At 48.3% G+C, this 27,698-nt stretch overlaps 1 protein-coding gene across 8 annotated transcripts in view; it reads right to left on the minus strand.

The window, feature by feature from the left end:
- The window catches only part of ST8SIA1 (ST8 alpha-N-acetyl-neuraminide alpha-2,8-sialyltransferase 1), a 172,696-nt gene extending 147,795 nt beyond the window's left edge, over positions 1 to 24,901 (minus strand). For 2 of the 8 annotated variants that reach the window (XM_089303931.1, XM_089303927.1), the window contains exon 1: positions 21,032 to 21,270. Coding sequence is in view for 6 of the 8 variants with exons in the window: in XM_089303927.1 (XP_089160053.1) it covers positions 21,032 to 21,066 (35 nt within the window). In the remaining 2 variants the exon portion in view is untranslated. The other 6 variants (XM_089303929.1, XM_089303932.1, XM_089303926.1 and 3 more) reach the window with 6 other exon arrangements.
- Positions 24,902 to 27,698: the final 2,797 nt, after the last annotated feature.

Below are 27,698 nucleotides of genomic sequence, written 5' to 3' on the forward strand. Positions count from 1 at the left end.
ACATTAAAGAACACAAAACAAAAGAAGTACTAGAAAGGAAAAAAATTATCATTATTTATAATTATGTATAAGTATAAATTTGGAAAATGCAAGAGGATAATACACACACACACAAACACACCAAAATTTCAGCAAAGTCTCCAGCTGGAAATACACACTAATGACTGCCCTACACATAAACAATAATCACTTATCAATAATGATGAAAATAAAATGCTATTGGGCATAATACTAGAAGCATCAGAAACAGATATTTAAGAATAAGCTCAACAAAAGATGTATAGAATCTATGGGAGAAAAACTAAACACTCTAGAGAAATAAAATAAGGAGTACACAAAACCACTATAATCCAAAAGTTGTACTTTCAAAATTTATATTTATTAAATAAAAGTTTCTTTTTTAAAAAAAGACGTATAGATCTCTTGTGGTCCCTTGTCCTAGAACATAGGGTTTGGTTTTCCCTGTTCATATGGTGAGCTTTGGTCAATGTATTACTGTGCCTATGTGCTTGCTAGCTTATAGAATTTTTAATACCCTCTAATAAATAGTGCTGGCCTGGAAAGCGCTATCTCATGGCACTCTCTTCTAATGGAAAAAAAAAATAAGAAGTACACAAAGAAATTTATCTCATTCTTGGACAGTAAGTTTTATTACATATATATGTACATACATATATAGGACAATAAGTTTTATTTTATATATATATATGCACACATATATATATATAAATATGATAGGAAAGCCAAGAAAATTCTGACAAACGAACAGTGACTTGCCCTCTCAGATAATAAAATGTCTTCTAAAGCTACAGTAATGCATACAGTATGGCTTTGTAATCAAACTAGTGAGACAAACCCATGGAAGAAAAGAAAAGTGAGACTTCCAAGATCAATCCTCAAACACAAGATTATCAAGTATGAATAAATTTGACATTCGAAATCAGTGAGGAGAGATGAGTTGTTTTCATTATAGGAATGATGGCAGAGTATCATTGGAAAAAAAAAAAAAAAAAAACAGAAACTTGACCTCAATCTTAAGAACCAATCACATGAAGATTGCAACCTTAAATGCATAAAGCCAAGCCACAAAAACAGCAAATGAAAATGTTTTGGCATGAAAGGATCATGAAGCTAAGGTTTTAAAAGCAACCACAGGGAAAAAAATTCATTTGACAGCCTGATCGTTTAAAAATCTTCACAGGACAAGAATTTTTAAAACATAAACAAAAGCAAAATCAAAAGATAAATTGGGGCCGGTGCCATGGCTCAATAGGCTAATCCTCCACCTAGCGGCGCCGGCACACCGGGTTCTAGTCCCGGTTGCCCCTCTTCCAGGCCAGCTCTCTGCTGTGGCCAGGGAGTGCAGTGGAGGATGGCCCAGGTGCTTGGGCCCTGCACCCCATGGGAGACCAGGAAAAGCACCTGGCTCCTGCCATCGGATCAGCGCAGTGCGATGGCGGCAGCGGCCATTGGAGGGTGAACCAAAGGCAAAAGGAAGACCTTTCTCTCTGTCTCTCTCTCTCTCACTGTCCACTCTGCCTGTCAAAAAAAAATTAAAATAAAGGATAAATTGGGGGAAATACTGGCAGATTTCACAAAAGAGCTGCAGTCCTTTATTAAAAAAAAAAAAAATTCTACTTGGGTATCCAGAAAGGACAGGAGCTTCTGCACAGCTGAGCACACGGACGTTCCTGGACGGCGGCGCCGAAGGAACACAGGAGCTCTGAGACTCTTCCTCCCTCACCCTGAGCAGCTCACCTGCATATGTACATGTGTATTCCTCACGATCTCTCTTCGAATAAACCAAGCAGAGAGGTCAGGATTTGGCTTGGCAGTTAAAACGCCACTTGGGACACCCATATCCCACATGTGAATGCCTGGTTCAAGTCACAGCCGTTCTGCCTTTCTGTTATATGAAGATAAACTTTTCCAAAAACAAGTATGTTGCGCCCTACCCGGAGATGCTCTCTTTAAGGAGCTCTCCCATGGAGACAGCTGCAGACGCCAGAAAAGATAAGGACTTTTAAAGGCATTTTTATTTAAAAAATAAAAATAAAAATAAAAGGGGGAGGGGGTGGGGGAGAAACACTACGAGCAATCCTAACGCGGAATTTTCTACTCTTCCTTCTTTTATTGTGATGAGCGAGTATTGCGTGGTACGTCACATACTAAGCCAGGTGTCTACTGGCAAGAGCGCCAAGAGGGGCGGAGAAGGATGCTGGCGAAAACAACGGATGCCAGGATTTGGTTATACTTGGTCAGTATGTACCCGTTACCTAGGACTTTACACTCGGCAGCTGAAAACAACCAAGGCCTGTTTGCTCCCACTGTCTGTGGCTCAGCAGTATCTGGAGGGAGGGTTCGAGAGCGGCATCTCTCACCAAGCAGAGACCAGGGGCGCCCCAGGCTGTGCGGCAGCAGCCGGAAGTCGCAGGGTTCACTTCCGGGCCGTGGCTGCCCTGGGCCCCGTCCCTCGCTGTCGCCTGGGCCTCTGCACAGACTGCGTGAGAAAGGGTCCCAACACCAGAAAACAGCGTCTGTTCATCACCTAACCTCAGAAGCAGCTGCCACCTCGTGTGCAGGACTCTATGCTGCTAGGTGAACCACTCAAGGGGACCCACACTCAGCGGGAGAAATGACACAGGACGGCAACGCCAGGAGGCGAGGCTCCCCGGAAGCCATCTTAGAGGAGGAGAATCCTTAGGTGTGTTCCGGGGGCGGGCAGAAGGGCATCATATCTTGTATCTGTATGAAGGTGTAGGTGTAATGTCTTACATGGGGCAGTGCTATCTCATACAGAGAGAGGGGCGGGCCTTTTACACAGCGCGAGAGAGAGAGAGAGAGAGAGAGAGAGGGATTGTATCTTATACAGCATGAAGCAGGTATTCTACAGGTAGATGGGCATTATATTTCACATAAACGGAGAGAGGTGGGGTTTGGCCCTGTGGTTGGGACACTGCGTGGAACACCCACATCCTGTATCAGAGTGCCTGGGTACCACTGCTAACTGTGCTTCCAGTTCCAGCCTTCTGCTGATGCACACCCTGCGAAGCAGCAGGGTCCCTGTCACTGGGTCAAAATGTTTTTCAGTGCTTTTTAACTCATAGACAGCAGGAGGATTACACATCCCAGCTTGTTTGAAATAGGCCTAGTTTATGCCTGTTGTCTGAAATAATCACAGCGTTTTACCTCAAAGTATCCCAGCTTGGATAATAAGTTAGACTCTGAATAGAAAAACACCTGGAAGGATGAACATCAGAACATCAGCATTTATCTCCAGGGACTGAGATGGAAGAGGCTTTTTAAAAAATGTTTACTTACTTATTTTCATCTATTTGAAAGGCAATGAGACAGAGACAGAGACAGATCAATCTTCCATTTGCTGGTTCACTGCCCAAATGCCCACAACATCCATGGCTGGGTCAAGCCAAAGGCAGGAGGCCCAAACTCCATCCATATCTCCCACATGGGTGGCATGGACCCAAGAACACAAGCCGACATCTGCTGCCTCCCGGGATGCATTAACAGAAAGTTAAATTAGAAGCAGAAATACGGGCACTGGAACCAGACACTTGAGCCATGGGGTGTGTGTCGCAGGTGGTGGCCTAGCCTGATGCACCCCAATTCCTGCCTAAGAAGGTATTTTATATGTGCATAATTCACTTGCATAAATCTTTAGCTTTTATCACAATTCATTTTAACAAAAAAAATTCATATTCGATCTCTACAGCATCTGTCTGAATCATTCCAAACATTACCACATCGGTTCCATTTCAGAAACAGTGACTAAAGCCAGGAGAAAAGTCCCTGGGGGTTCAGCAGTGGGGAGAAACTGAAGAATTTGCCTCCCCACTGGCACAGCAAGTCCACATGCAGTTCCATTTCTGCTTCTCCCTCATCACGGTAGGGTGGATCTCGTTACCTGGCATCCATCACCCAGATAGAAAGGTGAGTGAAACCAGGGGCCAAAGACAGCTAGACAGATAGGAAAGCAAATGTACTCCAAAGCCAAGCCACTGGGCTGACTCAGAAACGTCCGACAAACGTAGAAGAGGAGGGGACACCCTCCCTCCCCATGATTGGGCCTCACTGCTTTATCTGTAGGGTCCTTGAGGAGGGACTGACACAAACAGTCCTTGGTTTCAATAACAGTGAACTTGAAGTATTAAATCACCTTTACAGACAAATTTAACCATCTGAAATTCATTCCTCTTAATACATTGCAATGTAAGAGGCATCAGACTTTGACTCAAAGCCCTGAGTGTGAATGTTGCTCTCCCTGCAAAGGCCCAGCACAGGAAGTCCAGGAGCTCTGGACCTAGAGTGGCCATCTGCCACCAGTGCGACCTTAAACAAGGTCCTGGTGCACTTCGTAGCAGCATCTTCACCGTAAAAGAGGACTCTGTCATGGAGCTGCGGTGGTGGCACATCCATAAAGCACTCAGGAGAGGGGTCACACACAGTAGCCTCCCATTCAATGCTACAGTACGTCACGCTGACCACCTAAACCGTGGCCTTCTGCAAGAACGAGTAATTACTCAGTCTACCACTCTGGGAAACCCAGATAATAGTATCTTCCTGATTGGTATCTGTGAATGCTATGTGATAACACTGTGTCTAGTGCTTAAACCCACATCTGGCAGAAAGCAGACACAAAATACATACAAGTTATGTTACCAAGAACTTAAGCGTTACCGTCTGAAAATAGAGCTCATCTTAAAATCTAAACTAGTGGCTGGCACCGCGACTCACTAGGCTAATCCTCCACATGCGGCGCCAACACCCCGGGTTCTAGTCCCAGCTGGGGCGTCAGTTCTGTCCCAGTAGCTCCTCTTCCAGTCCAGCTCTCTGCTGTGGCCTGGGAAGGCAGTGGAGGATGGCCCAAGTGCTTGGGCCCTGCACCCGAGTGGGAGACCGGGAGGAAGCACCTGGCTCCTGGCTTCAGATCGACGCAGGGCACCGGCCGTGGCGGCCATTTGGGGGGTGAACCAACGGAAGGAAGACCTTTCTCTCTGTCTCTCTTTCTCTAACTCTGCCTGTCCAAAAAAAAAAAAAACAAAAAAAAACTCTAAGCTAGTTTGACACAATGCACGCCCCATGAGGGTGCTATGTTCTATTCCTGACTCCAGCTTCCTGCCAGTGCAGACGCTGGGAGACGTCAGTGATGTCTCGACAACTTGGGTTCAGGGCACCCATACAGCTCCCAGCCCTGGCCCAGCCTCAACCATGTGGGCATCTGGGGAGTGAGCCAGCAGATGGGGAGGCTCTCTTGTTCTCTGCCTTTCAGCCTCTCAAACAAGAAAATGCTGTTTTTTAATTTTAGAATAAAGGGGAAAGAGAAATGGAAGCATTGGTGTGGGTGAGAGTTGGTAAGCCAGGAAGACTCCTTTTGAGGGGCCAGCATAGGGGTGCTCCTTGGGCGTGGAATGCTTATCACGTCCTGCCCCGCACGGCTGCCCACCAGGTAAGGGAGCCAGGACAGTTTGCCCTTGCAAGACGTGGGCAGTTGGCTGGGGTTCACCCACGAGTCAGCAGAGAGAGAACTGAATGTTCGCTCCTTCCCTGCCAACACTGAGGCTGTAGCTCCTACAAGTGGTGAAGCCCAGCGAGGCATCAGAGCCCTTCCCCTCTTCCACCGCGAGCTCCTCCAGGTTCAGCGGGAGCCCGAGCACGCAGAGATGTCAGACACAGGAGCTGTCGTCCTGCTCTAAAGTCAGCCAATCCGGAGCAGGCGTTCGGTGCAGCAGTTAAGATGCTATTTGGGATGCCCGCAACACACATCAGAGTGCCTGCGACTGGGCCTCCATTCCACTTCCAATTACAACTTCCTATTAACGTGCACCCTGGGCCAACGTGGTGACAGCTCAAGTATCTGTGGCCTGGCCACCCACATGAGAGATGCAGATGGGGTTCCTGGGCCACCCCGGTCACTGAAGGCATCTGGGGAGTGAACTAGTAGGCGAGATTCTCTCTCTCTCTCTCCCCACCCCACTCTTTCTCTGTATGTGTGTGCCTTAAAAATGAAAAAAGATTTGCAAAAATAAATCTGAGTTAAATACCAGAATGAGGCTGTACCAATCAATAAAGTGGATAAAAATGAATAAAATCTGGCCAATTTTCCAGTGACCCATTAAGGCAGGAAAGTGGGAAGAGCAGTGAGGTTAGAAAGCATGAAGGGGATGGGGCCAGCACTGTGGCACAGTGGGTTAACGCCCTGGCCTGAAGTGCCAGCATCCCATATGGGTGCCAGTTCAAGACACGGCTGTTCCACTTTCAATCCAGCTCTCTGCTTTGGCCTGGGAAAGCAGAAGATGGCCCAAGTCCTTGGGCCTCTGCACCCACATGGGAGACCCGGAAGAGGTTCCTAGCTACTGGCTTCGGATCGGCGCGGCTCCGGCCATTGAGGACAACTGGGGAGTGAACCATCTGATGGAAGACCTCTCTCTCTTTCTCTCTCTCTCTGCCTCTCCTCTCTCTGTGTAATTCTGACTTGCAAATAAATAAATCTAAAAGAAAGAAAGAGAGAAAGAAAGAGAGAGAGAGAGAAAGAGTGAGCGAGCATGAAGGGATCTTCACAAAGTTTATGGCGGTTAAGCCTCCTCCTGCAGCATTGGCATCCCATATGGCTGCTCCACTTCTGATCCAGCTCCCTGCCAATACTCTTACAAAAGCTGCCAAAGATGGCCCAAGTGCTTGGGCCTCTGCACCCACGTGGGAGAACCAGAAGAAGCTCCTGGCTCCTCGCTTTGGCCTGGCCCAGCCCCAGCCGAGGCAGCCATTTGGAGAGTGAACCAGCGGATGGAAGCTCTCTTTCCCGTGTGCATATCTTCTATCTCTTTCTAATAAATAAATAAATCTTTCAGGAAAAAAGAGCTTATGGAAAACACAAACTATGAAAAAGCTATGCATGGATTTCCATCTCGCACCTTAACAAACATCTTTTTCATTCCAGCTTTCCACAAATGTGTGGAAGAATCATGGTAAATGTGACAGGCGTAGTTAGAGCAATTATTAGGGAGAAACAATGCCTTTTTTTTTTTAACCTCAAATTCAGACTGCATTCACAGCTGGCAGAGCTGTATGGCCCGCCCAGCCTTGCCCTGCCTCAGTGCTACAGGGCGGCTGCAGAAGCTGCCATCAGCGGTCTGCAAAGGGAGCAAGCCCCAGCTGCTTGCTCCTCCATGTCCATGCGTTCGTTTGGCTTTCCCCGTGGACCCGGGACCTTTCAGCACTGTCCCAGAGGGCTCTGCCTCTGCAGCCTGTCACATGTGGCACGGGTGAGTGAGAGTCAGCAGCTACTGTAACACTCAACTCAGCTCAAACCCTGCGCTGCATCCGGACTGCACGAAATACAGACAGCGACAGCGGGGTTCTGAAGGTCAAGTTTAACCTGCAATTGTCCTTCCACAAAAAGCAGCCCCAAATGACTCAAGACTGCTTGCTGTGTGCTATGTGCTCCGATGTTCCAGGAGGTCAAGGCTCACTTGAGGCCCTGCAACTGGCACAGAGCGGGCAGGCAGACAGCACTGAATTGACAGGTGCTGAACAAAGGACTGAAGGAGTCAATGATGAATCGGTGGTGAATGTTTCCAGCAGAGACCCTCGGTATCCGGCAATAATGCAGCCACCTTGAAAAGGTGCGCACACAGCCGTCTACTGGCCTTGCGATCTGATGTTTTCATTCATCCCAAAAACGGGATGAGTGGACAGTGACTGAGGATCTGAGACAGACATGAACGAGACTTGGTTTCTGGCCCCCGAAACGCTGGAAGAGCAGTGCGCAAAGCCATTTCCTGCAGGTGGTAGGGCGCAGGAGCGCACAGGACAGAGGTGACTCCAGCTGATGTCATCGCCATCACTACCACTCAGTCTCCCAAAGACCCATCCACTAAAGCATCACCATGGGACTGCAGTCCCTTTATATGACCTGTTCCCAGGCACGTTCAAGACTTCAAATCGTAATAAGCCAGAAAATGACTCAAATGACAGAGTCACAGAACAACAATGTGTGTTTTATTTAAAATTTCCTCTCATGAAGTACATTTCTTTTCCTTTCTAAATGACAGTTTTATTTAAGTGCTTAGGCTCTGCAGGATGATATAAAGAGTCCTAGAGAGCATTGCTTTTTGTATGGGGACAAGGGGTGGGCCTTTGGTGCAGGAAGCAAGACACCACTTAGGATGCCTGCATCCATATCAGAATGACTGGCTTCAAGTCCCAGCTCCACATCTGATCCCAGGTTTCGGCTCATGTGCATCCTGGGAGCCAGCAGGGGATGGTCCAATTACTTGGGTCCCTGTCGCCCATCTGAGAGATGCAAATAAATTCCTGGTTCCTGGCTTTCACTTGGCCCAGCCCCAGCTGTTGAAAGTGAACCAGTAAATGGAAGATATCTCCCTCCCTCTCTATCTATAACAAAATAAATAAAACTTTTTAAAAAATAAATAAAGATGAAACACCATGCTAGCTGTCAACTGTTCTGCAATGGAGAGGATGATCAGGGGATACGGGGGCACAAGTCCTGCTGCACCCAACAGATGTCTCCTACTAGGGTCCGTGCACTGCTCAGCGAAGGCTCACCTGCCACTGCACACACCGTTATACAGGAATCTTTCTGGATTGCTGTGACGGCTTGAGAATTCACCTAAAGGGAGCGTTATCACTGAATGATGAAGATCGGTGTATATCTCTTATGTATGTAATGGTCACCCACACTTTTGGAAAATCTGCCCTTAGCCTAAGTCAGATTTTCTATGACCAAAAAATCAGTTACAAGAAGGGAAAAAAACGGAAGAAAAAACAAACCTGTCAAAACTCTAGAAGTATACCAAGAAAATAAACTGGTATTTAAGAGCTACACAAAGATGTTCATAACATCATTGTTTATAAAAGTGAAAAATTACAAGATAAATATCCAACGTAGAAGATTACTTACATTTAGTTAATAATTTTTTTACCTATCCTAACAACAGAAAATCTTGTAGTCATTAAAAAGGGATGATGTTAAAAATAAAGGCTGTTGTACAATTTTCATTACAAAAATATTTGCAATGCACCGTCAAATTCATGATAATTTTGTTATATATATACAAGCATTGAACGGTCTAGAAGGATCTACCAAAATATTAACAAAGCCTACTAACTAGTCAATTATTTTCATAAATGCAAATAGCATTGCTTTTATCATTTAAATGCCAGTTCTGAGAAAGGAGAACTCTTTAAAGAAGTGTTTTCATTTTCAGTGTTCAGCTACTTGTATGTGTGAAGCAGTCTTCAAAGAAAAAGATCTAACATGCAAATTTGTAAACAGCATAAACACTCTTTTTAAAAAACTAATTTGTTCCAATATGGTAACATTGTACCAAAAAAATCGCACAATAACTAAGTATTTTTCCAAAAATAAAAATTACAAAGCTGTTTTATCCTAAGTTCGAAAAGCTAAAATTATTTAATTTCATAAGTAAATGCTTAAAGTATCATTTTAAGGAGGAAAAGAGGACACAAAGCGAAATGTATAATATATACACAATTTAGTCACATATACACACAAAATAAATTCACACAAAAGACAGTGTTCACAATGAATATGTCTGAATGACAGGATTATGAATAGGGTTTTTCTCCTTTTTGCTACAACTAAAATTTTCCCAGTGAATAACTATTATTTACAAAATCAGACAAATAACTGACATCATACATTTTTAAATCAACAGGGGGAAATAAAGTCACGTGCATACTTACTGTATCAATAACGGCCACTGGACTCTGTTCCAAAGCCCTTTTCTCATTACAAACACGTGCACACCTACTTGTTACTTCAGTCCTGAGACGCAGAGAACGCGCGCCTCGGAGTTCGTTTCGGCTTCTTTCCAGCACCCAATTAAAGGAGTGACACAGCAGTTAGGGTCGTGGCTGCCTCCCTCTCAGGCAGCGCCAGGGCTAGAAGACAGCTCAACTGAAAAGGGCCAACGATCAACTGCTTCCAACCATCATAATTCTCCAAACAGATACCCTCAAGGGACTGATGACACTAGACCGGGAATTTTCGAAAACGGGGGACCACATCTTGGATTCATGACTGTGTGCCCTGCTTGGCATTCAGTAAAGGTGGCTGAATGAATGACCGGTCAGCTGATCTGCTGGGCGTGGCTGTCTTCCTTAGAGATCCTGCAGACCCTTTGAGTCCACCCTCAGGCCTCAGCCTAGGGAAGACGTGGGTGGGTCATGAGGTCGCATCGCACTAGCAGATGCTCTTCTGCTGAAAGTACAGTTAACAAGCACAGAATGTGCCACAAGGCTTTTCTCCTCATTATGGATTAATAATTAGCAATCACTCAGCACCTAGTCCTCCCAAGCTAACCAGTGCCACCCACAGCAAAGGCTCAGAAAGGCCAAGTATATTGTCCAAGGTCATGAAGTTAATCAGTGACAAAACCAGGATCAGAACCCGACTCCCTGGAGTCCCAAAGTCCAGACTCTTTCTAGGCGGGAAAAAGCTTCGGGTCACCTCACCCGGGAAGGTGAGGATGGAGATGGACTCTCCATGAACTATCTGACTTAACCCTCACAGACCTAGGAAGTGGGGTCTCATATTATCCTCATTTTCAGATGACAAAACAAAGGGACAGAGAGGTTCAGCAACTTGCCTATGATCACACAGCCCCCAACAGAGCCAAATTAGAAATGAAAAGCTAAAACATATTCAATTTTACCAGAAATCCATCAGCCCCACCATGACAGACTTCACCGAGGACACACAGCCAGCATCACGCACAAGATGATTCACAACTTAGTGCAAAAGATCAACCGGGCACGTTCTCCACTAATACACATAATTATTCAATCAACCCAACTAGTTTCCCAAAACATTCCTCTCTCAAATAGACAAAGAGGCTCCTGAGTTGCAAAGAAATCCCTACAACATTTCAATGTGAGTATGGCTCCTACAGTGCAAGCCAAAGGCATGCTGATCACCCCCATGTGGAAGGCAGGGAACCAAAGTAAAAATGCATCCAGATATTTAAGAGTTACATGAAACCAACCGACCAACAAAGTATGTTCTATCCCTCTCCCTGGACAAACACACCTGTGTAGCAAGCTGGACCATGGGATTCAGACTTGGACTTCTCCAATGCCAGGAATTCAGCCAGTAGAACACAGGGACACAGGGAGAGCCCACTCCTCACACACATGTGGACCCCAGGACTCCACACTGTCCCTTGGCCATTCCTGGGACCCAGGATCGCACACCGGGCAGGCCAGTCACCCCCAGGAAGGAGGACAGGGAAGTGGCCCTGCAGGCAGACGGGCTGTAGGAGTGGGCTGGGACTGGGGCGGCTCCACTGGCACCTGGCCGCTGTGAGAAGGCTGGAGACCAGAAGGGCAGAGGTGACCCCCTCCAGGGATGAGGAGGGAGACTGACAAGAACCTGCAGCAGAGCTCACACAGCTCTTGGCGGCAATGGCTGCTCACAGTCAATATCCCAAAAGGCACACAGCCCCCACGCCATCCCCCAGGACCCCTCCCTAACCAAGACCCGCTCATCTTTCAAGTACAGTTCACTCCCTCCTCTGCCGGGTTTGAGACCCTCACAGACACCTCCTTCCTCCCAACAGTCACAGCTTCTACAGTTTGTCAAGTTTCCAAATCTAGTTCATAGCATCTAGTTCCAGAGTTGTTTAATCCCAAAAACTGGGTTGATTTTACTTCTCGAAGGCAGTGGTTCCCATAGAGGGGCAATCTTGCACCCCCTCCCCAGCAATACCGCACTAAGTCTGGGTTACATACTGGGTGGTCTCACTTAATGGACGGAAGCCAGGGATGTGGCCACACAGGACAGCCCCGCACTCCCCCACCCCACCAGGATAAGGGCATCTCCAGCCCCAAACACCAGGGGTGCTGAGACTGGGAAGCCGCCCTAAGGGAGCAATTTGAGAACACAGGGTGTTCTTTCCGCCTCTCATCCCCCACACTGCCAAGCAGAGGGCTTCAGCACCCAGTAGGTCCTCAATGAGTATCTGTTGGATAACTGGTTATCTGGTTGCACACAATAATTCACACAATAATTAAATGAAACAGCGTGACAGAGACCACAGTAGGCTCTGGGAATACCAAGGTGACTGAGACACAGTCCTTATACACAAGGAACTTAAAATTTAGCACGAGAAGTAGAAGAATAACTTGGGAGTTTTAATACAGTAAGAGTGATGCACCTGGCACTAACATATTTATCTGTTTGTCTCCTCTCTTCAGTGTATAAACTCCAAGAAAGCAAGAATCCTGTTCATTTTATGGCTATAGTCCCAGCATCTTCTATGGCAATAGTGGTAGACAGACAGCAGTACCTATCTTGGATATATTATAGAAATGCGGTAATATGTGTAAGGTAGAAGGGGAAAAAAGCAGAGAGGAGATGATTTTAACACAGTCTGGGAAAAGGAGAAGGAATCACAAAAGCTGCCCCAAGGAGGGAAAACTTAGATTGGGCAGTAATTATGCACCATAAACAGTTCTAAGCATCTTCAATGCATCAGCCAATCTCATTCTCACAGTAATCCTGTACTAAGCACATCTTACAGTAAGTAAATTGACAATGAAGGCTGGCATGTCAAACACACACACACACACACACACACACACGGCTGACTCGAACCTCAGAATCTTTGCTCTGAACCCTGGTGATGCACCGGCACGGCCATGGCAAGGACGCAGTAGCCTTGAAGCACGGGCACCTCGGGCAGCAGGCATGACTCAGGCAAAACCAACACAGGCTGGCCTGCTTCAGGAACTACACGACAGCAGTATTACTACAGCATCAAGAATACAACTCGTGGAAAATGACGTTGGAGAAGAAATCAGGACCCAGTCCGAACACTGCCTCATTTATCCAAGGTTATAGGGAACAGGCAAGAGGTTCAAACTTAAATAGCTCTAGGTGGGACTAGCTCCATCATTTTTTTCATGGCTCTCTCTCTCTCTTTCTATCCTCATAGGCAAAACAACATGGAAAAGCCTCCCCCACCCCACCCCCCCGAAAGAGTGCTGTAGAGACAAAGGATAACAAGTCTCAGTGGTAAGCACTGGCCTGGTACGTCTCCTGTGTTCAATAAATGTTAATGACTGATTTTTTGCTATTCTGATTACTGCCGATCAGGTTCTTCCGCACTTGCAAATTTCCAACAATTACAGATTCTTTTCTTTAGCACTGAAATATATTAAACCATCTTTTTCCCGATTCACCTTTTTAAGTGAATTCCACAAATCCCCAATTTTAAACCACTAAACTTACAGCTCATACACGTAATCCACTGTACTGCCAGGCCCTTCTGCTGTCACCAGGGCAGCTGTGTGGAAAGGACTGAAGCTCTTAACATTCATTGTTTCAAAAACAGGCCAAGAAAAGAAGCCACACGAAAGCAAAACTTCTTAGAGTCATGATTTGTTCATAACTCAGAAAAGGAAAGAGACACTTGACTGCTTCGAGTAATGTTACCAACCAGTGAGTCGACAGAATTTTCACAACCACCACTCTGCTGTATGAGCCCCTTTCTCTACCCACAAACCCACAGTAACACTGAGCCATCTCTTCTGATACTGACACTCAGCCAGTACCCTGGGACGCTTGGTATCAACCTGTCTTTCATGAGCCATGCCCTAACTACACTCAGAGACTGCAACCTGGATTCCACTTGACCCAGCCTACCTTTTCATCACGGCCTCCTCTGGAGTAACTGCTCTGCCAAGATCATGCTCCCACCCTCACCCATTGCCACTACGCCCTCTTACTATCCTTCAAGACACAGGACAGACACCAGCTCCTCTCCAAACCTTATGACTGCTCTTTTAATAGTTGTGTTCTGCAAACATTCCAGCGCCTTGCTTTATTTCTATTGCCATGAAGACAACAAAAGACGCAACAACAGAGCTATGTGGCAGGCAACGCTCTAGGCACTTTCTGTATGCTATCAGATAATTTCCACTAGAAACTTACTGGAAAGTATTACAGACCCCAGTTGACACACGGGGAGCCCAAGCTCTGAGACTTGAACTTAGCAATGATCAGATAAATAGCAAAGCGTACAGCTGGAACTCTAACCTTGTCTGACAGATTCCGAATCCACATGCTTTCCACTCTGCCACAGTGTCCTACTTCCAGTTACTTACAGGGACTTCTGTCACTCCTGTGGAATTATACTAAGTCCCTGGATGGCAGGGACCTGGGCACGTTCATCTTTATAAATGTGCTTAACTCCATTTATGCAAGGCTCTTCGAATGATTAAATGGGCCAACACATCTAATGCACTTATCATGGCAGGTGTGTATCATTGTTGTGTTCCTACGTCAAGCACCAAGAATAAAGGCTTGCACATCGATTCTGAGCTGAGGTTCCTATCTGAGGAGTCAATGAAATTGAAGGATCTGATGAGAGACAAATGCTGCTTGGGTTTGGCATTGCCTACACTGCTGGAGCACCCAGAAGCAACAGTTAGGAATGTTGCTATGACATGGCCAACTGACTTATTTATCTTTCTATTGGCCTATGAATGCTAGGAAAACTTAGTGTCTAGTTAAAAACCCACACTGCTGTCATTTCCTATGCAGTTTACCAAGGTTCCCATCTGAGAAGTTAACACCTAAGTTCTGAGCTAGAGAAGAAAATCACAAAACTAAATGGAAGCACAGAGGGGAAAATAAACTCAAACTCTGATGCTTGTAACATGGTGAAACACTCTTCTGTCTTCACACCATGTAACCGGACTGCCAATCATCCTCATTATGGACTTGCTTTGGTCAGCCATCCTCCAGTAAGAGGTAAGCTCTCTTACCCAAGGCAACCATGTCTCTTCTCTACACTGCTACCGCCTCGGGCCTAACACGTCCAAGCATGTGGTACGGAATATTCACTCATTAAATTAAAACACGGGGAACCGCCACTGTGGCACAGCGGGTTAACGCCCTGGCCTGAGGCATTGTCATTCCACGTGGGCGCTGGTTTGAGGCCCGGCTGCTCCACTTCCTCTCCAGCTGTCTGCTATGGCCTAGGATAGCGGTGGAGAATGGTCCGGGTCCTTGGGCCCCTGTGCCCCCGGCGTGGGAGACCTGGAGAAGTTCCTGGCTCCGGGCTTCAGATGGGCACAGCTCCAGTTGCCTCGGTCAGTTGGGGAGTGAATCATCGGATGGAAGACCTCTCCCCCCCTCTCTCTCTCTGCCTCTCCTCTGTGTAACTTTCAAATGAATAAATCCTTCACAAAAAATCAAAACTGATTAAATTAGATTGGATTAGATTAAAACACGGAGCATATTTTGTGGCACAGTGGATTAAGCTACCACCTATAACACCAGCACCCCGTGTTACAGTGCCAGTTCAAATCCTGGCTGCTTTGCTTCTGATCCCATTTCCTGTTAATCCATACAGGAAGGCAGTGATAGACAGCAAGGTACCTGGGAACCTGTCACCCGTGTGAGTGACCAGGACAGAGCTCCTGGCTCCTGGTTTCAGCCTGGCCACATCTGGCTGTCGCTCCCCCTCTTCATGGAGGAACGACACAGGACCCTGCCTAGGCTTCACATCCGAGTCACGGCACCATTATGTCGCTCCCCGTCTTCGTGGAGGAACGACACAGGACCCTGCGCTGTTCTTTCGTCTGCTCGGCCCTCCCCGGGTTTGCTGCTGGTTCTTCCCGGGTTGGCTACCGTCCCTTCCACCTCCGTGGAAGGGCAGTTCCCCTGCCACTTTCCCCACTTCCGTGGGGGAACGGCACACCTCCGGCCGGCTCTCTCGGGGGCTGCACAGGTGTTCCTTCAGATAGATGTTCCCCTTAGATGTTCCTGGTGCATGTTGTCTCTCTCCTCCTTTATAGTCCTCTTCCACCAATCCCAACTCTGCTACCCACACGCCGAGTACGCTGCTCTCCTCCAATCAGGAGCAGGTCCTACAGTTTATTGGTTGAACTGGAGGCAGCTGTGTAGAAGCTGTTTCTCCCTTCTCAGCGCCATATTGTGGGAGAGCAGATGCATAGAATAAGTCTTAATTCCAGTAATTTAGTCTAGTCCGAGTTGCTCCCAGTTGCTCCCCACATCTGGCTGTTGCAACTATCTGGGGAATGAGTAGTCCAATAGCTGGAAGATCTTGCTATCTCTGTATCTCTCCTTCTCTCTGTCACTCTGCCTTTCAAATAAAGAAACTTCTTTTTAAATAAATATTGATTGCAAATATTTGTATGTTTTCAGCTGTGTATATACATACAAATGTATACACATATGACATCATGGTGTGTCATGTTTGACGTCAAGTGCACATTGTGAGTTTGTGTGTATATCTTTGTGCAAAAGACATGTCAGACCAGAGAAATACAGCTATTGGTTTGTAAAATTTTTATCTCCTTAACACAATAAAACTCTGACTCAATTGTCTTAACAGTTAACAAATACAAGGGGGTCTTCAAAAAGTTCACGGAATGTATGTATTATGAAAAAAATGCATGGATTTAATGTACCCTCACTTACACATCTCCCACATAAAATGCAGATGTTGAAAAACAATGAATTTCATTCAATGTGCAAATTCTAAAAATTTCCTCAAGATAACAAATATGGAACTTTTCCTACCTTTGAGTCTCCTTAGCCCTTTTTATTAGCTAGAATGGTGGGAGGAGGGGGTATGGACAAATGCCACTTCTCTACCCATGGGGCACATGCAAATTCTCGTGGGCTACAATGACCACCGCCACAAGCAGGTCTAGCAGCCATGTGGGAGGCCCACATCCCATACCAGAGTATCTGGCTGCCATCCAGCACCCTGCTGATGCACACCCCAGGAGGGAGCACCTGATGGCCCGCGTACTCGTTCCTACCACTGACGTGGAAGACCCAGAGAGAGTCCTGGCTCCTGGCTTCAGTCTGAGCTACTGTGGTCATTTGGGGAATGAAACAGCAGATGGAAGATTGGAAGATTGGAAGATTCTCTCTTTGTATGTGTGTATGTATGTGTGTGCATGTGTGTGTGTGTGTGTGTCTCTCCCTCCCTTCCCATCATTTGGCATTTCAAATAAACAAATCTATTTTTAAGAAGTTTTAAAAGTTTGGGCCAGCACTGCAGTACAGTGGGTTAAGCCGTGACAGCAGAATCCCATATGAGCCCTAGTTAGATTATCAGCTGCTCCGCTTCCAATCCAGGTCCCTGCCAATGTCCTTGGGAAAGCAGCAGAAAATGGCCTGGGTGGCTGGGCCCCTGCCATCCACATGGGAGACCCATTCCAGTTGTAAAATATACAGGAAACTATAAATTGCAAGAATCATAAGACAACTATTTTCTGAGTGTGCAATGTATCTGATCCTTGGCATCAGTTTTTTGTTTTCTTTGAAACTTGCAGCAACCCTGCAAGGTAGCCGTGATTACCCCCATTTGATAAATAAGGAAGCTAAGATTCAAAGAGACGGAGGAAGCTGCTAAAGACATTCTGTTTATCTAGTCACGGCACAGGCAACGTTCAAATCCGGGATTCTACTCTGAAGTTCAAACTCTCTTCCATGAGCACCAATGCCTCTTTCACAGTGTTACAGAGCATGACGCGGGGTGGGGGTGAGGTCACGTTTAGGCAGTTTGCAAAGCTCAGGGATGCTCCTAAGCAGTTTCTGCACACACAGAACCAGACGCAATTGACAAGCAGACATGCTGAAGATTTCTCCAGGCAACAGACAGCAAGGCACAAATGTGTCTCAGAAACCAACAGCCTGTGCTTCTCAGCATATGAAGCATTTTCCACTTGATTGTGTCCTCTCAAAAGCAATCAATTCTCTAACAGAGCCTCATTATCCCTCCTCCTACATGACTTAAAAAAAAAAGGGCTCTTTCATTGCAGGCCAGTGGGAAGTTCTTAACTCATTTCCATATATGACTTCCAATGCAAGTGCTGTCTCTGGAGAAAAGAACTGCTGGGTGCTATGTCTTCTGCCAGCTTTTGAGTCCAGCTGTCCATACTGTGCAGGCGAGAGAAAACTAACTTAAACACCTGAAGGGGTGCAGGGTTGTTTGAAACGCCATTATGGCAGAGTTCCCGAGTGAGAGAGAGAGGGAAATTCGGCGGCACTCCTCTGCCAACACTGGCAGACGGGCTGGGCTGTCTTTTGGGCTCTCCCAGGAGCAGGCTGCAGAAGGAGATACACCTGTCAAAGTCTGCTCACACACCCAGATGCTTCTGGGCATTTGTCAATCACTGCAGGAAGAAAGGCGGAAGCTGCTGTTCACCTGCCACACTCCGGTGGGACAGAGCTTGCCTGGAGTGGAGCAGCGAGCCCTCCACTCAGCTGACTGGGGCCAGGGAAGAGCCTACAGCAGCGTCCTCGGGGCCTGTCATCCAGGTGTCCCCGCCACACAGGCGGCGGGCAGGGGCCATGGCCCGGGAAAGGGGAAGCCCTGCCACAACCCCCGCTGCTGGGAACTTATTTCCATGTCCTCACGCTAACATCCCCAAAGAAGGCAAACTGCAGCCTTTGAGTGATCCCCCAAGTTATGACTTCCAGCCTGGTTTGCATGTGTGCGTGTGTGCGTGTACATGTGTGTGTGTGCTGACGTCAAGTCCCTGCCTAAAGTACATCCCACATCTTCCAGAAGTATCTACAGGCCAAGGCAAGAAAAGGTGCGGGGAGCTTTCAGGGACGCCAATTCCATCACCCACCCTGGAAAGGCAATGACCTTGGGCAAGGATCTCATCCTGCTACACAATCAGCTTTGAAGAGTAAGCCAAGTCCTATCTGTTATCAGAAAGTTGTTGAAATTTCTTTAAAAAAAAAAATCACCCAATTCCACCTCTTCATGAAACGTCAGCCAACGCTCTGGGTTTGGCACAAAGCTGAGGGATCCCCGCTGGGTGCCATGCCCTTGTGCCCAGTGTGTGACCAGTCCCTCCGTGATGAATTACGTGCCCACCTGCTCACCCAGCTCCCCAGAGCCCAAGAAACGCGTTCTCACCCAGTGCGAGGGGGCAAGTTACCCCGCGTCTTCCCGCCCACCAGGTACCAGCAACACAACTTGGGCTTGGGAAGAAATCGGTAGTCTCGCTGTGCGCGCAGCAGATGTGTGCACATCTCTAGGGGAAAGAGGTGCGGAGGATGCCCCGCTAAAGTCTCCAGGCAGGCGTGCCACCAAGGGGAAGAAGGGATAGGACAAGAAAGCTTGCATGCAAAGGGAAGCCTCTGCGAGGCGGTCCACGCCAGGGACCGCGTCCTCCAGCCCGGGGACGAAAGGACGCCAGCGAGGAGGAGCCGCGAGCGCGCAAGTACCTGAAGGCTCCGGCCGCCGTCTGGTTCCTCCTCCACGCCGTGCCCTGTTGCCGCACCCCCTGCACGATCTCCTTCTCGTTGGGCAGTCGGTAGACTGGGAAGACGTAGAGCCAGCAGAGGACCACGACGCAGAGGGCACTGGCTCCCACCGGCAGCCGGGTCCGCGGCAACTTCCACGCCAGAATGGCCATGGCCCCTCTGGACGTGGGTCGCCGGGCCCGCCCGCAGGGGCTCATCGCAGTCCCGGCGTCCCGGGGGCGGGGGCCGGAGCCTCAGCGCAACGCCAGGCAGAGTGGCCGCGGAGGGTCCCCCCGCCACCGGCCCCCATGCACACGCACACGCACCTTTCCTGCCTGCACCCGCGCGCCCGCTGCTTCGGCCCCCACAACCCCAGAGGTCAGCGCAAGGATTTTTCTTTTAAATGCAACTTTTTTTTTTTCCCCAAGGATCTCCGTCTAGGGGAACTGGCGGGGAGGCGAGTCACGAGCTATAGCCATGGTCGTCTGCCCTCCACAAGGCGAGCGCCGGGGTCCCCGCGAGCGCGGAGCGCGGCGGCGGCTGCGGCCAGGCGCTCCCGCCGGCTCTGCAGCATCACGGTCGCCCTCGGCGAGGGGCCGGGGAGCGGCTGTGGCCCGCGGCGTCCCCTCCCCTCAGCGCCGCTCCTTCGCCCTTCGCCGCCTCTCCCCGCCTCCCGCGCGCCGCGGCGCCGCCGCCACACGCGCCCCCCAGACGCGCTCTGCGCGCCTCACCAAGTCCTCGGAAATTTCCACGGCGGCCCGGGACCGCTCCCCTGCCCCGGGCTCCCGCGCCTCGCCCCCCAGGCCCCTGGCTCCCCAGCCCGCCCGGAGAAGAAAAGAACTGGCTCTCATCAGTGAATTCAGCGGCGCGCCGCAGCCTTCCGCTGCGCCCCGGACTTGGCAGACACACGCCCGGGGATTGGTGGAAATCAAGGTCTCCCCTCCCTCCCCCACGCGCAAAATTGCCTCCTTCGACCCGTGCGGATCCGCGACGCCCGCCTGCAGCGCGCGCCCCTCTCGGCTGCCCTTGTTCTCGGGAGAACGAGGCAGACAATAAACAAAACCCAAATAAAACAAAACCCAATAAACAAAGCCCCCTGCGAAGGCACCAGCCAATTCCTGAGTGTGCCAGAAACCAGCTCGTGGCCCGACCCCGGGCTGTCACCCCGCCGCCGTCCTCCTCGCCTGGCTGTTAACTGGTTGGTTAGGAACCCGCGGCGGCGAGGCGCGCAGAGGCGGGCGGAAACGGGTTGGGTCCCGGTCCCCCGGACCCCTGCCAGCAGCGGGTCCCGGAGCCGCGGCTCCGGCAGGCGCCTGAGTGTGTGTGTGTGCGCGCGCGCGCGGGCACGGCCAGACCCAGACACTCACGCCCCGGCGCTCCCGGGCGCGGGCGCGCGCGCGCACACACGGGGAGCTGCGTGCACACTGGGGTCCTGCGCCTCGCCTTCGCCCTGCGGGGAGAGGCGCTGCTGCAGCCAGATGTGCGGGGCAGCTGGTGCCCGCGCGCGCGGACCTCGGGGCGTGACCCTGCCTGCGGGGAGGCGGCTTGGCCGCCTCCTGCGCCTCTCGGATGACAGGGCCGTGCGTGCCTGGAGGGCTTCCCGGCTCGGCGAACGAGCTTTTCGCAACCTCTACCTTGCAGAGGAGCGCCACCCCGCCCGGACCCGCCTAGCCCAGGGGGCCGGGGGAGCCGTGCCTGCTGGTCCCCGAGACGCGCGCAGAGCTCGGGTACCTCCTAGCGGTGGCCTCTTCTGTTCGCTTCAGCATCTCGCCCCAGCAGAAACGCGTGTGCAAGGACAAAGGAGAAACTATAGCCTCCTAACCCGGTCAGTCCAGCCGTCAGGAAAACACACCGCGGGGCCGTGGCCGCACTCCCGCCCTGGACAGCCGCCACGGACTGCTGCCTGGCCTAGCCATCTTTCCGCAGCCTGTCTCCTCTGAGAGGTGGCACTGAAGAGGCTGATGCAAAGTTATTTACCAGACCCGAGGTAGGATCCCACGCGCCCTCGGGAGTGCCGCTCCTTCCCCCAGGGCTGCCTCTTGGGAGAGCGCCCCGGCTCTCTCTCTGCCTGCTTCGGTAAATGAGATATCCCCAAGCACAAGCAGAATCTTTAAAATGAGGAGCACCTGAAGTTCTGCAAAGTAACGAACCAACCGGCTTCTCGCCTGGAGGGGGAGGGGCGACCTTTCCTACACTTGCCTGACCTGTGGATAGATCACCCGCTGTTTCTATGCCTGCATAGAAATCAGACACAACCATCCAATCGCTCTTGTCTCTCCAAGTCCTCAAGTCCTCATGGCGTGAAGACAACATAAACAAAGACAAGTCATAGTGCAGTTCTGAAGGAGCTTTGCAAATGTCTCCCGCTCAATGTCACAAAAAGGCATGAAGTCGTGCCTCGGGCCGGCACGGTGGTGATGCAAGGTGCTGTTTTTCTCTTCCTCCCCTGGCCGCTCTTGCCCCAGCCTGGAATTTCCAGTCTTATTCCCTGACACTCCTCACCATGAACGCCGCCCAATCAGGCTACTTCCCGTCACCCTTCGAAGTCCCTCGGGGATCCCTTCTATCTCTGTGTTATGGGCCACGTGCCTGAACCACGATTTGTTCTCTCCCTCCATATAAATCCCAAGGTATTCACGGCCAAGCTGAGTGGCTAGGAATTTCTCACCTAATGTGCTCCCAGACCACCCTAAAATACAGGCTTCCCCTGGGCAGGAACTCAATAACTACTTGTGGTTTCTGACCCTATTCCCTTTGACTTCCTGCCCTCTGTGCCTGCAGTATGTGCAGGTTCTGACAGATAATTAGACACTTGGATGTGTTGTGTTACTAGCATGCTTCCTATGCAACTATAGCTCGCCAAATGGGCAGGGAGAATATTCAGTTTCATAGTTCAAGTGAAAAGCCTGTGCTTTTGATCCAAATTAGGATTCCACAGGACATGCCCATGTGGCTGGGAAGAGAGCAGCAAAGATATTTTACACTTTTTTCCAATTTCTCTTGGTAGCAACTCAGGCTTGACCACATACATATTCAACAAATCATTGTCGCATGACTGTACATGGAGGGCCTCCAGTTCACTCAGGCCACTGCTAAGGCAGCAGTGTTTAAGGAACACTGTCAAACCCCACGTTTTGATGTTTTAAATGAAATGTTTTCCTTAATAATGAGCCCACTTGCTTAGGTGACTTTCAGTAGGTGGCTTAAATACTCTTTTATACATCCACATAAGAACACACAAACAAGGTTTTCTCAAGGACAAAAAGAACTCTGAAAACTCTAGAAATGTTTATTACAAAAATTAGAAGGTAGGGACCCAGCAGAATGAGCCCTGATGTTAGTGTCAGACTAGCCTGGGTCAAATTCTCTCTCTGCTGCTTACTAGCTACGTGTCTTGGTCTAAGCCAAAAGTAGTATTTACTTTATTGCTATGAAGCATACAACTGAATAACAACCAGAAGCAATGCCTGACACTGCTGTCACAGGTGTCCCAATCTTAATGTGCGTGATATGAAAGCACACAGAAAAATATGCTAACACACGTAGTTCCAATAAACAATGATGCTACAAAGGCTTCCCCCGTAAGTAGTGTACTGCCACTAACGTGTCTGCCATAGCCAGTCACCCGCTCATTAAACGTCTTATAACCACTGAAGACTCTGCTGTCAGTGAAAAGCTTTACTTGTATTGGCAAGTGATCTAGTGAGTCAGTGTGATGTGCAAAGCTACTTTACTCCATTGGTAACCCTGCTGTGAACTTAGTGACATCAGAGTTATAGTGGAAGCCAGGAGGAGAGAGGGAACCGCTATAGAATTCAATCAATAGAGAAGAGAGAGAAAGGAGCACTCAGGCTGAGAAGCAGAGGGATACCAAGGTGGAGACAGATCAGGCTAGATGGAGCACAATTTACAAGCTGGTTGAGTGCTGAGGTGTGTGAAGACAGACGTTAATTGTCACACAGAGGTCTCTTGTTGAAAGAGTTAATAGAGGGGCTGGCATTTGATGCAGCTGCACATGCCCATCACTGATATCAGATGGGCTGGTTCAAATCCCAGCTCCTCTGCTTCCAATCCCAGATTCCTGCTGTGGGCTCTCTGGGAGACAGCAGGGGATGGCCCAAGTACTTGGATCCCTGCAACCCATGTGGGAGACCCAGAAAGAGTGACAGGTTCCTGGCTTGACCTTGGCCTAGCCCTACCTGTTGATGGGCATTCAAGAGGGGAACTAGTAAGTGTCTCTCCCCCACCCTGTTTTCAATTGAAATGAAAATGCAATTTTTGAAAGATGGAGTAGAATTGTCAATGTTTTGAGATAAAAATCTCACAAACTCCATCCTGTCTCCCATCTTATAGAACGGCTTGTGATGGGGAGACAAAGCACAAAGTCATCCCTCTGCACAGCCACTCGGAACACCAAGGCCAATAAAGTCTCAGGCTGATAAAGGTAATGCATCAGAGTTTCCCTGAATAACTGCATTTGTTCATCTTCACACTACTGGGACGCTACCGAAAACACAGCAAGGAGTCCGGAGAGAATAAACTCCCAAGAACAAGAGGCAGGGAAGGGAGGGAAAAGCAGACAGGCAGAAAGCAGTTAAACAATGCTCACGATGGGGCATGCACCCGAACTCCAAGTGATTGCACGTGTGCTGGGGAGACACCTACAGCAGTGACACTAATAGGTACTCAGAGGTCTTGAGAAGGCACCAGGAACACCTGGACGCTGCGGGGGTGGAGGCAATGAACGGAGACAGAGATTTGCCTGAAAGTCTTGAAGCGGAGCAGTGAAGCCTCCAGATGTCATCCCCCAAGCTGATTTCAAACAGGTGAGCGCTCAGCAAATGCTGACCTTCGCAAAGCCCAGCAGCCTGACAGGGCCGGAGGTTCCCCATCCGTCAGATCCCTGCTGGACTGCGCAGCCTCGGTGGAAGGTCTCATCTTTAATATCAGTAGGTAAGGACTCCTAGGTATTTGAAGAGAGACTCCAGCATGTAGGTGGAGACAAAACCAGTAAAGAAACCCATGCAAATCGACCCCAGGGGGTGGCTCAGGGGAATACAGAAAGCACAAAAAAATCTTCATTTAAAACTATAACTGCTAATGTCTCCAGGATAAAGGTCAGTCCTCAAAGCCAAGAACAAGAGGAATATTCAGACGACCAAACATAAAATCTTTACAAATATGGTCACAATAGCAAGAAAGTCGCCAATTCATAGAACTGATGAAACACAATGTTGAATATCTGAGAAAGGACAAAATGATATAATTCAATTTAAAAAGATGACAAATGATAGACTCATATAGAAAAATAAATGTTGGAGCTTCAGGAAAAAACATGAGAGTATTCAAAGACATTTTTAAAAATTATTAAAATTAAGAGGCCAGTAAGGACGCAATATAACAAATTAAGAAAGAGCCGGCTGGCACCACAACTCACTTGGCTAATCCTCTGCCTGCGGTGCCGGCACTCCGGATTCTGTCCCGGTTGCCCCTCTTCCAGGCCAGCTCTCTGTTGTGGCCCGGGAAGGCAGTGGAGGATGGCCCAAGTGCTTGAACCCTGCACCCGCATGGGAGACCTGGGTTCGAATCGGCGCAGTGCGCCAGCCGTAGTGGCCATTTGGGGGGTGAACCAACGGAAAGGAAGACCTTTCTCTCTGTCTCTCTCTCTCACTGTCCACTCTGCCTGTACAAAAAAAAAAAAAAAAAAAAGAGAGAGAGAGAGAGAGAGAGCCACATCAAGGAATATAACTGAAATTTTAGAAAACAAAGGTGGGGAGAGCATTGTGACATTGCTGCTTAAGCTACCCCCTGCAACACTAGCATCCCATATGAGTTCCAGTTCGAATCCCTGCTGCCTGCTTCTGATGATGCGCTCAGCTTCTGATGCGTCCCTGCTGATGTGTCTGAGAACGCAGTGGAAGAGCGCCCACGTGGATGCCTTCTACCCGCGTGTGAGACCCACAGGAGTCCTAGGTTCAGCCTGACTCAACCCTGGCCATTGCTGCCATTCAGGGAGGGAACCAGCGGATAGAAGATCTCTCTCTCTCTCTCTCTCTCTGTCCCTCTGCCTTTCAAATAGAATAAATCTGCTTTTACAAATGAAAACCATGAGAAATTAAACATAAAAATAGATTGAAGTTTTGGAAATCCTAATGGCATTAGGCTTATTAGAATCAACACTGGAAACAGAAGAAAATGGAGTTTAGCCACCAAAATTCTTAGGGAAATTATTTCCAACCTAGAATTCTATGTCCAGACAAAATACAACTCAAACATGAAGGTAGAATAAAGTCACTTTTTAAAAGCAAACCATGAAAAAGCTTTACTCACATGCATTCTTCCCTGAGAAGATACTGGGGATACTTCACTGGAGTATGAGGGAGAGAAGAGAGAGGGCGAGAGAAAGGAAGGGGGGGGGAGGAGGGAGAGAAGGCCCCCAATCCAGAGCTCTTCTGTGAGAGCCAAAGCAGTTCCTAGGGAAACAGCTGTGCCTCAGATCAGCGCAAGGTAACTGACAAGTGTCCCTACCAGTCTATAGCTGCAGCATCTTCCAGTCCAGCTAAGTCCTCACTGTAACTCTGCGTGTGCCTGTTTCTCCAGGTGGGAGGTGGTGGTTTGTTTTGTGATCTCAGTTCTTGGCCGGGTCCAGGAAAAGTTTGTAAGTTTCAGCTTTGTTCAGGTTTCTTGCAAAGACCAGAATTAACACAGAGAATTAACAGCCCGTGCCCTCTGGTAATTTGCAACTGGTAAGGTGGAATTGCGGGAGGCTGTGTTGACTAGAGTGATCTGGGAACCTCCTGTGGTCATGATCAAGTGGGCCTCACAATCTGTTTTCTCTCCAACAACCCCACTAGGTTCTTTCTTTCTTTTTTTCAACTTTTATTTAATGAATATAAATTTGCAAAGTACATCTTATGGATTACAATGGCTCCCCCCCCAAAAAAAAACTTTCCTCCCACCCGCAATCCTCCCCTCTCCCGCTCCCTCTCCCCTTCCATCCACATCAAAATTCATTTTCAATTATCTTTATATACAGAAGATCAATTTAGCAGATACTAAGTAAAGATTTCATCAGTTTGCACCCATACAGAACATAAAGTGTAAAATACTGTTTACTAGTTATAGCATTAAATCACAATGTACAGCACATTAAGGACAGAGATCCTACATGAGGAGTAAGTGCACAGTGACTCCTGTTGTTGACTTAACAAATTGACACTCTTGTTTATGGCGTCAGTAATCTCCCTAGGCTCTTGTCATGAGTTGTCAAGGCTATGGAAGCCTTTTGAGTTCGCCGACTCTGATCATATTTAGACAAGGTCATAGTCAAAGTGGAAGTTCTCTCCTCCCTTCAGAGAAAGGTAGCTCCTTCTTTGATGACCCGTTCTTTCCACTGGGATCTCACTCGCAGAGATCTTTCATTTAGGTCATTTTTTTTTTTTTTTTTTGACAGAGTGTCTTGGCTTCCCATGCCTGAAATACTCTCATGGGCTTTTCAGCCAGATCCAAATGCCTTAAGGGCTGATTCTGAGGCCAGAGTGCTGTTTAGGACATCTGCCATTCTATGAGTCTGCTGTGTATCCCACCTCCCATGTTGGATTGTTCTCTCCATTTTTCATTCTATTGGTTAGTATTTGCAGACGCTAGTCTTGTTTGTGTGATCCCTTTGACTCTTAGTCCTATCATTATGATCAATTGTGAACAGAAATTGATCACTTGGACTAGTGAGATGGCATTGGTACATGCCACCTTGATGGGATTGAATTGGAATCCCCTGGCATGTTTCTAACTCTACCATTTGGGGCAAGTCAGCCTGAGCATGTCCCAAATTGTACATCTCCTCCCTCTCTTATTCCCACTCATATTTATCAGAGATCACTTTTCAGTTAAATTTAAACACCTAAAAATAATAGTGTATTAGTTACAGAATTCAACCAATAGTATTAAGTAGAACAAAAAAATACTAATAGGGATAAAGTATTAAGCTTTTCATCAACAGTCAGGGCAAGGGCTGATCAAGTCACCGTTTCTCATAGTGTCCATTTCACTTCAACAGGTTTCCTTTTTGGTGCTCAGTCAGTTGTCACCGATCAGGGAGAACATATGATATTTGTCCCTTTGGGACTGGCTTATTTCACGCAGCATGATGTTTTCCAGATTCCTCCATTTTTTGCAAATGACCGGATTTCATTTTTTTTTACTGCTGTATAGTATTCTATAGAGTACATATCCCATTATTTCTGTATCCAGTCCACTGTTGATGGGCATTTAGGTTGATTCCAGGTCTTAGCTATTGTGAATTGAGCTGCAATAAACATTGAGGTGCAGACCATTTTTTTTTGTTGTTTGTCAATTTAATTTCCTTTGGGTAACTTCCAAGGAGTGGGATGGCTGGGTT

Source organism: Oryctolagus cuniculus, chromosome 9 (genome assembly GCF_051225735.1).
Source record: "Oryctolagus cuniculus isolate XC-2025 breed Fujian yellow rabbit chromosome 9, ASM5122573v1, whole genome shotgun sequence".
In the NCBI taxonomy this organism is placed as follows: Eukaryota; Metazoa; Chordata; class Mammalia; order Lagomorpha; family Leporidae; genus Oryctolagus; species Oryctolagus cuniculus.